Consider the following 12,602-nt stretch of genomic DNA (forward strand, 5'->3'; position numbering starts at 1 on the left):
GTCAAATTCAAAATTGTCGAATAAAAAGGTGAATAAAATTAACTCGCCATTAGGTCTACGGGCTCTTCGAGTGGACCTTCGGTCCAAATATTTTCGGCATGCATCAGGTTTCCACGACGATATGAAAAAACAGTCCCGGCACCTTCGTAAGCTCCAGACGAACTCAGTAAGGACGACGGAGACGGAGCGTTGAGTATGAAGCTGCCATTCGCGCCTCTCAATGCTAAAAACGAAATAAGGAAACTGAACCGCGGAGAAAAAAAAACAATTATTTTCTACAAAAATTTATATAATTTTCCAAATTAGCATTGAAAGACCGTCGTAATTTTCTTACGCAATTTTCCTTGATATTTCGTTACTTTTTTCACAGAGATAATTGTAGAACTGATAGCTTAATTTTAACGCTCGTTTTTCATACATCAATCGCTGATATGGATATAATTTTTTATCGAATATTTTAAAATTGTTGACTCGTCGAAACGAGCACTGTCGAGTTTTTTTAAAATTTTAAAAATAACGTAGAAAGTGAAAAAAGTAACGAAATATCAAGGAAAATTGCGTAAGAAAATTACGACGGTCTTTCAATGCTAATTTGGAAAATTGTATAAATTTTTGTAGAAAATAATTTTTTTTTTTTTATAAAACCTAACCTGTTGGAACAAGGTGAATTATTACTAAAATGTATTAAAAACTACTACAATTTACAATTTTTTCATAAAGTTACATAATGACAGAAATTAATTTCACTATGAAAAAATTTAATTCTGCAATGTAAACGAGAGAAAAATTTATACATGTACGATAATAAAAAATATTAGTATCGTATTTAACTTTTCGCGTATAATGTTTGAAGTGTATATGACAATTTGCAACTGCACAGCTGGGTATACAAGAAATTTTTGGTAAGAAATAAAAATACAAGTGTATGGAGTGTAAAGAAAGAAGGTATGTGTGTAATTATGACGTCAAGATTCTCGAATTCCAAATTTCTGTTTCTTTAACTTCGTATACTTCTATATAACATTATGTACTTGTATAACAAGTGAAGAAAAGGAAATTATTTTAAACTTTGCGCAAAGTATTTCACTTCTTGTTTATCACAGACGTAAAAATAAATTGCCCGCTAACGAATTAGAGAATTTGAACAATTCTAACGTAGAAAGTGATCGACAGAGAATACATACCAAGACGGAAAAATACACGAAAAACTACCGTCTAATTTATAATAAATCGTCGATAAGTTTTGGATATTGTACGCAGCTATATTTTTCAAGAGTCGATCACAAGTTCAAATGCAAATGAACGAATTTTGAGACGATTGAAAAAAGAATTGCAAAGATTAAAAGACACAAAAATTCAGAAACAATCACAAGAGAGGAAGAATAAAGAAGCAAGTACTCGAAAAATTTTATAATTCTACCGTTATATTCGCGTATGCAAAAATAAAAAAATAAATTTGAATAGACGTTACATAGATCTGTCTGTATGTGCATGTAATTACGTGTTGTGTATTACCACATGGACGTATATACATACAATAATAGTGTTGCGAATTGTGGAAAAAAGAAATTTTCTTCCTTTTCAGGCCTCCAATTCACCACATGAGTAATGCATTATATACAGAATTCTTGACTTATAACATCACGCACGCGTAATTTATACATGTATATACGTGTACAAGGTACACAACAATACGCGCGTATAGTATGTTAATTTCTGCGTATACATCTATGTAATACGTATAGCATAATATGAGTTATGTGTACATTTCGTACGAACGAAACTTGAGACAGAAACGAAGGCGAAAATACTATTACCGTTAAAACTTTCATCGAGGATTTAAAAGGGTCGGAATCGTGAGAGAAAAAAATGGGGAAAAGACGAAAAGATATAAAGATAATGAAGAATATATTTACAATTATGAATAAGAATGTGATCGAAAACGAAATTTTATCTTTATCAGTTTAAACAAAGTTGAACGGATGAATGAATTGGACTGATACCGATTGGGAATTTTTTATATAAATCACCCATTTCGTTAACACGTGATAAAAAAAAAAAAAAAAAAAAAAAAAGTCATAAACCGTAAGGCACCTCTAAAATTTGAGTTGAAAATTCCACACCTTGGAAGGATTTTTATTTCTTTATTCATTTATTTTTTTGTACGGCAAAAACTGTAATGTTTATGCCTTGTTCCAGCAGATAAGCACAAAAACTATCGCCTTAATTTTATAAATTCTAAAACGAATATTGTTAATTAGTAATTAATATAAATTTTACCTAGAGCGTTTTTAGACGGCCGAATCTCCGTGATGTTTATCGAAATTGCTCCCTTTGGAATGGTCGTCACGAGCTGATGACCGGCCGATAATTTTGGCTCTAAAAAAATACCTTCGAAAAGTCGACAGCTGTTTCCTTCACCTCCGCAAACACCGCAGGCGTCATAGACTCGACCCGAACCAACGACACCGTCACATCCAACCGACTGCGAATGCAATTTTCAGAAGCGTTTTTACATTTCCAGGTTTCCTTTAGGTCTACGAGGTTAGCGTAACGAAACATCGACGAGAAGTTACCGTTTTACATTTTTAAAATGACTCCGACGGAGAATCGAGGTTGCAAAATTTGATCATGTTTTGATTGCTTGATTACAATCGTTACTGAATATTTGCAGTTCAACGTGCAAATTGAACGAACAAAGTCGGATTGGTCGAAAATAGACGCCAATCCAGTAGATTATTCGTTTTAAATTTTTCTATTCCGACTGCAGAATCGTAACCGGCCAATTAAAAAGGCCCCTCACATTCAATCTTGTGCAAATTGAACGAAAAAAGTTGAATTTAGTAAAAAAAATGGTCACCGTATTGGATCCGCCATTTTGAATTTTTAAATTCCAACTGCAGAATCGTAACCGACAACGTAAGAAACCTACTCACATTCAATTTTGTGCAAATTGAATGGAAAAATTTGAAATTAATCAAAAATGGCCACCATATTGGATCCGCCATTTTGAATTTTTAAATTCCAACTGCTGAATCATAATCAAAAACCTAAGGTTGGCCGATGATTTTTACGTTTCATGTAAATGAAAAATGTGACCCTGAAAGGATTAATTTTATCATTACCTCGCAAAGGAAACGAGGTCTGAGAATATGTGCAAAAATGAAAATTATAATTATCGATATCTTCGAATTGATTTCACCGTTTAACAATATATCTTGGTGTAGCCAATGCTTCGAGTTCATTTTTAATACGCAACTTTCTCGCTTTCTACTGGGAGTGGCGAAATTTTTCATTCGCTATGGGAAAAGAATTCTTTTCAAAGGAGTTTGGCAAATGAAGAGATTCTCTCTTTTAAAACATCCTCATACGGAATATAAATTGAAAAATCATTATTCAGGTCATATTTTCAGGTTTTAGCACGTTCGTTCATTTTTTTTTATAATTCACTGTTTGTTTTTATACTGATACTCGCGAATCGGAATAATTTTTCTTCCTCCGTTTTCGACGAGAATTAACCACGTTTTAACCATCTTTGAAATGTTTTTTGACATTTCTCACGGCTATTTCTCGCTATTCCGTCTATATCGATGCTGGTGATTTCCATCATTAAGGTCATTTCTGATCAATAGCGAACACACATCGTACTTCGGTTATCTTCATTCTTGTTCTCATACATAGCATTTCATTTGTAAAAAGAAAAAAAAAAAAAATTGTTGACCATACATGTCCCGTTTTTTTAAAAAGAATCTTCAATATTTTCTATAAAGCTCTGAGTAGTTTTGACCATGTTTTCTTTTGTCATCTTTTTCACTCACTATATATATATATATACATATATGCTCTACAATCGATGCGAATTACAATAAAAACGAATGAAGCTGATACAAATAATGTCACGTAATAGTCACGACATATTTTAAAGAACACTCGATTATCTACAAAATGAAACCAAGAACGGATTCCTAACTTCTATAGTTTTTCAGATACATCGGTCAGAGTGTTTGAAGAATTCAAACCAGAATGATTCACCTTTTACAATTTTTGCTAACGAGTCTGGTTTCAACGAGGCTTCGTTTGACACTAAAAACTAACTTTTCAAAGGGTACGTAAGAAAACAATTCAAAAAAAAAAAAAACACCCCGATGTACATACATACATTAAATAGTACAACAAACGGGTTTTTTTTTTTTTTTTTTTTTTTTTTTTTTACGATACCCGTTTTACCGAATTTTTCTAATTACCGTAAAAAAAATGAAATTTTTCTCGACGTACAATAAACATAACGCACCATCGCGTGCAAGTTCGTATTTACCATCGAAAGCATTAAACCTCGCGCATTATATCGACGAAGCGATAGGTATCGTCGATGTTTCCTACCTCCGATTTCCGGTTTTCAAAACTAAAAAATGGTAACCAGCAGCGTGGGGTTAAAAAAAGCGAGTGGAAGAAAAAGAAAAAATTAAAAAAAAAAAAAGAAAAAAACGGCACGGCATTATCGCCGCTGGCGTGATCTGCAAATCACCTTGCACTGGCCCCCGACACAGAGCCAACGATCGGCGGCGCCTACGGCAAGGACTCTGGGAACCCGGGAGCGTCGTCGTGGGTTTCCTCTACACGGCGTCCCGTCCAGGACGGCCGGTTCCAGGGTGGCGTAAAATCGCTCTCCCACAGCCCGGCAGTTCAACGCGCAGTCGTTCGGAGCTGAAACAAGTTTTCACGTCAAGTAAAAGAAGCAAAATTTCTGAATAACGTTTACTGTTTCAAAACGGATTGTCGAGTTTGACGAATGTCGAGTATAACTATATTTGCCACGTTCGTTTATCGTTTCCCGTCTATGGTTGTCTTTTTTTTTTTCCCCTTCCGATGGAAGAAAATCTATTAAGATAATAAGTGGTTTTTTTTTTTTTTTTTTTCCTTCCTAAATTCAAATTTGCACCAGTTACACAACGTACCGCAGATTTCAACGCGACTCGCGAGAATTGCTCCGGTGTCGCAATTTTTGTACATCTATTTGTTTTTAACAATTTTTCGCATCATACTTAAACATGTGCCTAATAACTTCTTTAAACATTAATATCTGTAACAGTTTTTTGTATCCAAAGAAACCAAAAAAAAAAAAAATTGGTAAAAGCGCTCTTCTTTTGTTTTTGCAGTGGTGTTACCCTTTAAGCAGACTCTGTCGAATTGACCGACAATTGAGTCTAACCGTATTGTTTATTATCCATGTTAATTCGTTGTCTTCCATCTATAATGTTTCTATGCATCAGTTGTCGCGAAGACAACTCTCTCGTTCATTTATCTTGATGATTGATTGAGAATCGAATCGCTTGATACATCGGACGATGGCTTTGAGGAATAATAATCGACTGGCAGGCGTTAAAAATCGTTATAACGTTTCGCGATAATCGTCAAATGGTTTCAATTCATTAACGTTCTATTGATTTCCACATCTCATCGTCCGTTTTACACTTGATTTCCGATTTACCAAGTAATCACCCATTGATTCACAATGGGTAATGAACTTGCCAGTGTTCCAGGTGTTTCCCAGTGATTTCATTGCGATTACCTGTGACTCTATCCGATAAGGAAATCACTGATAACCACCTCGAGCGTTCAGAAATCATTGGTAATCAGCGGTAACATTGGAAATGAATGGAAATCGATTGGTAGGCTGTAAAACAATGAATGGTAATCGTTCGAAATCAGTGTTAATGAACTAGATTCATCCGTTTGATTTCTAAGTGAACGGCCAATCGCTTGCACGAGATTCAAATACCATCAATATTAATTTCTCTTAGCTATTGGGAACGAACGTGAGAGCATGGCTTGGCAACATGGCGGCGATAATTAGGACCTATCAACAAATTAATTCTTTCAGTTCAAATAATAATCGAACACCAAAGTAGAGAAATACAACAATCCAAGCTGTTTAGACTTAGTTTTTTCGCATGGAATCGAGATACCGTTGAAAATACGACTGACGAAAACTTTCAAAATTAAATATGGCGGAGTTAGAATTGCGCATATTTGTGCCACATTTTCGTTCCCAAATGCAATACACAAAGATGTGATGTTGAAATCTGTAACGATAATTGATAAGAATTTTGGTAGTAAATTTTCTAAAAATCTGTTGTTGAATTTGAAAACAAATTTGTCATGATTTTTGCAAGTATTTCATTCGCGCTAAAAATGCTGAAACCGGTATTTGGCCCTCGAAATGAAAGAAATAGAAGTTAAAAAAAATAAATAAAAAAAGCCTTTGTGTCGTAAAAATTATAGAATATCATATATACGCGTAAAAATAAAGTAAAAACTCACCATCAGGAAATGGTTCCCACTGATAACTCTGCCCCTTGTAAAATTTTCCGTTGTACTTGGCGCATTGTTCAGCTCTGATATCCCCAAAATCTGGACACTCCTGTGAAAATTTCGTTGGTACAAAAGAAAAAACAAAAAAAAAAAAAACACACAAAAAAACGATCGAACGCAATAGGAAAAATAAAATGAAACATCGCGATTAAACGCGATTAAGAAAAATAAGTGGAGGAGAAAAAGAAAAAAATCATTTTCTTGTAATATTACGTATATACAACAATGTCAATAAAGTCATCACGCTGTAATACATGTACGAGAAGGAATTATACGGATCGTTGACTTTATTAGGCCATCAGCGTCGATTCGGCGATGACGATATAAAAATATGCAGCCAAGAATTCGTGAATTAAATTCCTAGACGTATCGTAGCGTAAACCCTGTAATACAACAAAAGTTGTCGACATATTAAACTTAGCCGTCTGATAAAATGATGGAATAAAAGGAGCACTCTTTTTATATTTTTACGTCGAGGTCGGGGTTGAAGAGAAGAGATTTTTGAAGGATTTTTCACGAAGGGACATTTCAATTTATTAATATATGTATAAAAATTTATATACACATATTGGGGGTTTAACATTGAACTTTATTCTGATATATTTTATTTGTAAAAATATTGATTTTTCAAGCTCCTCTAAGAAAAAAAAAAAAAAAAAAATGGCGTCTTGCGGTGAGCGAGATATCTCCGGACTGGATCATCCGAAATGAAAAGATGAAATATATTTTGTCGACACGAGGTGTTACCTGGTCTTTAACCGGAGGAATAAGTAAAATATTAATTTTTCAACAAAACGGCGGCTTCAAAAAAAGAAAAAAAAAGAAAAAAAATTCGATTTTCCATAAAAATTTTCGCCTCAATTTGTTCGTCAGACGGAAAATATTTATCGGCGAGAAAAAAAACCTTCGACCGAGGAGTGAAAAGGGAGTGATTCGTAAAGCTCGTGTAAAAATTTGATACCGATCGGTTTAACCGTTTTCGAGCAATCTCGCTCACCGACTTTGAAAATATAGTTTTAAGAAAAACTCGCTCAAAGTTTCAAAAGCACTTTCAAACGCTCCGTCGCGTTTTTGAAAATATACGCTTAACTTGGAGAATATTTTTCGGATCGACTAGAAATTTTCTTTTCAACAAGTTGAATTTGTCTGCATTACGAAAATGGAATTGAAAGAAGAAAATCGATTTTTGAAAAATCCTGACCGTGTTATTCCCTTAATGCCTTGGGCATGAATCGTATGGAATCGAACTTGTGTTTCGAATTTCAAATCGAAAACAAGTCAATTATCCGGAAGACCAAGAACATTAATGAACATTACTGAACATATGCTTCGTCATTCGAGAAAAGAAGATAGCAAAATTACGCGGAGAGATGAAGAAAAGATGAGTCACAAAGATAGAATAAATATCCGTAAGACAATTGAAATTCCGCGCGTAAAAAATTCCTCCGTACATTATAGGTATAGTACGGTGATAAAAGTTGTCAGCTGGCTCGCACACGTTGAAAAATATGTCAACGTTACGCAATCCTCCCACTTTAACCGTATTACAAGATACCTACGCTCTGTTAACTATACGTAAGTTATACAGGTGTCAATGAGGATAATCGACATCCTCGAATGAAAATAAGAGTAACAAAAACGATAACAGTAATAATTAAATGAGTACGCACGTATTTACGTCACAGGTAAAAAGAGATCCCGCTTCGCGGAATGCGCACAGAGTGAAAGTATTTTCACATTTTTCGCTATTAGTTTTTCACTCCCCGTTAGAAACAATAATCGTTGCAAAATTTACAAGCCACTGAATTCTCACTGTTTTATGTACAAGGTTGAGAAAAAGAGAAGCAAAAATTATCCCGGCAGGTCAACGGAAATTTTTCGTTTCATTTACATCCCACTTTTTAATGCGTTACTGAGTACTGGAAGAGTGAAAAAAAAAAATACAATGTAAAACCAAAAGATAAAATTTTGATACAATTTAAATATCACGCAAAAAAATACCACTGACATAAATTAGACATTATTGAACATTATGTTCGGTTAAATTTTTCCAACAGCGTACACGTCGCAATAATTTAGCATTGATGACGTCACACATCGTACCTCTTTTTTTTCAAGTTTTGGATCATTTGTTTAAATATTTTGTTTCGAATTTTTGTTTTGGAAAGATAAAAAGCAGAAAAAAAACTGCTAAATCATGTATATATATATGTATATATATATATATATCAGTTATGTAAATTCATATATTCATGGATATATTATTATAACCGACGGGGTGAATTTAAATTCAAATTCAAATGCAAATTAACACCTCGTTAAGTCTCGCCCTCTCAGAGTTCGGTTATAGGTATAATCGTTCGCGTCCTACAATAACAACAATAATAATAATAATAATAATATAATCGTATAATGATAATAACAACATCCTCTTCGGCACCTCAGAATTATCTATCGCCGGCACGCACGCAACCATTCTTTACTTATTTCTCGATGCATTTCTCACGATTTTTCGGTTCCCTTTCTCCTCTCGTCTCTGAGGTAAAAAAAAAAAAAGCAATCGCGTTTAATTCGTCGTTATAATATCGTATTATAACCGTCGTGCGATTTTTACAACTCGACGGTGAAGAGAAAAAAAATAAATAAAATTACCGCCGTCGAATTTATTATCAAGTTTGATTGAAACGAAAAAAAAAAAAAAGACAGAAAATCGAACGTAACAGGCGTGATAAAATTTTGTATTATCCCGCGACGTCTCTTCGTTACGGTTTTAACATCCTTCACACTCGTTTATCGAACAATTTTTCAAATCTTATATTTTCCTCGATGATTTCCAGGAGGAAATACGGAGCGAAAAACGTTGTTATACATAAAACGTGGTTTCATCCGCAGCTCGCTTTACATAAACGCGATGCGAAGTCTGTGTCATAAATATCCGTGTGTCATTCTAATCGTTGTTTAATTATATCAAGAAGAAGAGGAAGAAAAAAAAAAAAAAAGAAAAAGGAGTATGAAGATAAAGAGCGAGGAGAAAAAGGGATAAAGAAAAAGATTCAACGTTACATATCTACATGTATACGAATGCATATCGTTAAATCATCGACGCGTTAACGTCACGAGTGACTAAACCGACTGTTTGCAACTTCCGGTTATAACAATGATGCGCAATACCTAATAGATGTACGAATCGTCGTCTCCAGCTTGTTGACGAATCTAAAACACGCCGTATATAATTGTCAGACTTTTCTTTTATGGGAAGCGAAAATGACGACAGGAAGAAGGTGAAAAAAAAAAAATTTTTTTTTTTTTTTTTTTCTAAAAAACGAAAGATTTACCTTAAAGAAACGACAAAGTTACGCGATAGACGGAAAATGTGGCAAACTTTTCTTCGATTGTGAAATAAATAATTCTGCAAAATAGAGTGGAGAAGTGAAAGAAAATTTGATATTTATCGTGAAAATTCGATCAGCTCGATGTAAAATATTCATTCCCGGATTTGTTCCGTCGGACGAATTGTGTAGGGAAAAGAAAAAAATTTTCCGCAAGACTGTACGATCTGTAAAGAGATGATCGTCTGGAGGAAATGTGAAAAGAATTTAAAAAAAAAAAAAAAAACAATAACAAAAAAAATTAAAACAGATCGTGTAGACAAGATACAAGATTTGGTTTTAAACTGTTCCGTTCATTAATCTCGAATGAAATATCGCGTTATAAATACACACATACACATATATATATATACTGTATGGTTTTGTATTCAATTCTATTTCACCATATGATATATATATTATGTACATGCGTTACACGTTTTACGTTTTAACATTATTTTTAAATCTGTATAACACGTATGCACGCGGGTGACGAAACATATGTATCGTAATTAAAGGGAATAAAATAGATCGCCGCGTGTTGAACGGGATTCAAATCTGAAACTTATACATATACATATACGATAATATAAACGACTGAATCAACTGTTTGATAATTTTCCGTATCATAGGTCGCTATTAATTATGATTACTTTTATAACTACTGACAAACCGCGTCGGCTCGAATCGCCGACAAAGAATTTCCCCTCGAATTAAACGTGAGTTATTGTACATTACGTTGTTTCATACATCCAAGAATAATGAATTATTGTGCCAAAGTATACGTATAATACGATATAATAACCTTACCGATGCATGATTTAATTCGACTCAAGATTATTATTGTTATTATTATTATCATCATTATCATCATCATTGTTATTATCCGGGAATTTGTATTATTATGTACATGGAACACGAAGCAAATATTAGGGTAGCCTTTAATATTGGTTAAGAAAAAAAAATTTTTTATTTTAGAAGGGATTATCGAAGTAAAAGAATTTGAGAAAAATAAGTTTTACATAATTTTTCCCTGCGAAAAATTAATGCCGTTATCCGTGCTTCGACAGCTTTACTTTTTTGACGTGAAACAGATACGAGAAGATCGAAAAATAATCGGATCATAAAACCACAACGCTAGATCGGCGATAATTATGTTCGGATATGTTAAATTGATTTCCAGGTCATTTTGTATACATGCAAGTGTTAACTATTTTTCACATTAAAAGTTTTCCTTAAAACATTCCTTATTTCTGCTTCTCTACAAAATTCAGATAAATGTCCGGAACGCGGTAAAATTACTTTTAGATTAGTTTAAGTTGTCGCATAACGTTACTTCATTGTTTACGTGCAGATTGTTGAAAAAATTGATGAAAAGTAATCGATTTTAACTCCTCGAATTTGTTGATATTAAAATTAAGAGCGGATTTCACTTTTAGAAAATAATTTTTTAGTATTCCGAGTCAATTTGAGGGGTGAGAGAAAAACATGTTTGTTTTTACCAATATTAAGGGCCACCCTAAACGTGTGTATACATGTATACGATTATCGTGTCGCGCAATAAATTAATTACCGAATCAGCGATATTAATTGATCACTTTTTTTGCCAAACGCAGAGTTGTCACATTTGTCTTGAAATCTGTTTTTTTGTATTCGTAATTGTGTAATCACGTTATTACGGAAATAGAAAATGAAACTGTACAAATGAAAATGTAAATTTTTTCATCGTCGCGAAGAAATTAATTAATAGAATAAAATATAATTAGTTTTGTGAGGAAAATAAATTTTGTTTCAAACGTTTATTACCTGAGTATTGCAGACGTGATATCGTTTGTAAGTCCCGATGCAAAACGGCTTGATTTCCGATCTCTGACCCTCGATACTGGCGATGCTGCGTTTCCGCAAATAACCCCTGAAATTACGTTTATTATTACACGTATGTAAACAAATTAGTAAGATGGAATAATTGACGGTGAAAAACTCGCGATTACTGGGGTTAATAACTTGTATTTTTTGTCAAGAAGTAGAATGGATATCGGAAAGTTCTGTATTTGATAATAACAATATTTGGAAGTTTTTCAAATATACCAAATTTGTAAGATTTCGTTATGCATAATATTTGAATATTTTTTTTTTATCCATGCTAAAACATACAATCGATAAAGAAAACGGTAATTAACTTTGAATTACAAGCTGAAGAAGATCAAGGGAAAAACGAATAATAAGTTTCTATAATCAATATTTGTTAATTCTTATAAGCGTAAGAAAAATCACGAATTACGATACACGAGAGAGGAAAAAAGAGAGAAAATATAGGGATGAGAGTATTAATCTTGGGACAATTGTATTATAAATTAAAAAAAAAAAAAAATGTACATATTTATGTATGGGACATTCCACGTCAACTCGGTAAACACTTGACAGGGACATTTTTTAATTTCAGCAAGGATTTTTCCTACTTTGGTACTCTTAAAAAGCTTCAAAAAAAATTCACAAATCTTTTCAATCACTCGTCCTCACCCTGTGATTTTGTAAAATCCATCTCAAAAACATTCAAATCTATTTTTATGAAACAAGAAAAAAAAAAAAAAAAAAAAAGAAACAAAGAAAGAAAACGAGAAAAAGAAAAGAAAAGACGAAATGAATCATTTTTACGCAAGATTCAGAGTGCGAGCTCGTTCTTTTCTAGGTTCTTTTCTTTTTTTTTTTTAATCATTTTTCAATCGTTTTTACTATTTTTATGACCCGTTAAGAATCTATTATAAAATTATGAAGAAATTGTGAATCTGTTTTAGAACCAGAGTAGCAATAAAAAAAAAATAAAAATAAATGCGGTACGCATTGTAACAGATTTTTAACATA

General features: G+C 33.1%; 1 protein-coding gene across 5 annotated transcripts in view; it reads right to left on the reverse strand.

Moving 5' to 3' along the window:
* Window positions 1-12,602, reverse strand: part of LOC107223738 (thrombospondin type-1 domain-containing protein 4) — a 67,223-nt gene that overhangs the window by 10,229 nt on the left and 44,392 nt on the right. For all 5 annotated transcript variants that reach the window (XM_046744622.1, XM_046744619.1, XM_046744621.1 and 2 more), the window contains 5 exons: window positions 11,547-11,652; window positions 6,322-6,421; window positions 4,526-4,704; window positions 2,281-2,485; window positions 48-223 (listed from right to left, as the gene is read on the reverse strand). In XM_046744622.1, the coding sequence (XP_046600578.1) occupies window positions 48-223; window positions 2,281-2,485; window positions 4,526-4,704; window positions 6,322-6,421; window positions 11,547-11,652 (766 nt within the window). The remainder of the gene's footprint in view (window positions 1-47; window positions 224-2,280; window positions 2,486-4,525; window positions 4,705-6,321; window positions 6,422-11,546; window positions 11,653-12,602) is intronic.

Source organism: Neodiprion lecontei, chromosome 7, assembly GCF_021901455.1.
Source record: "Neodiprion lecontei isolate iyNeoLeco1 chromosome 7, iyNeoLeco1.1, whole genome shotgun sequence".
NCBI lineage: Eukaryota > Metazoa > Arthropoda > Insecta > Hymenoptera > Diprionidae > Neodiprion > Neodiprion lecontei.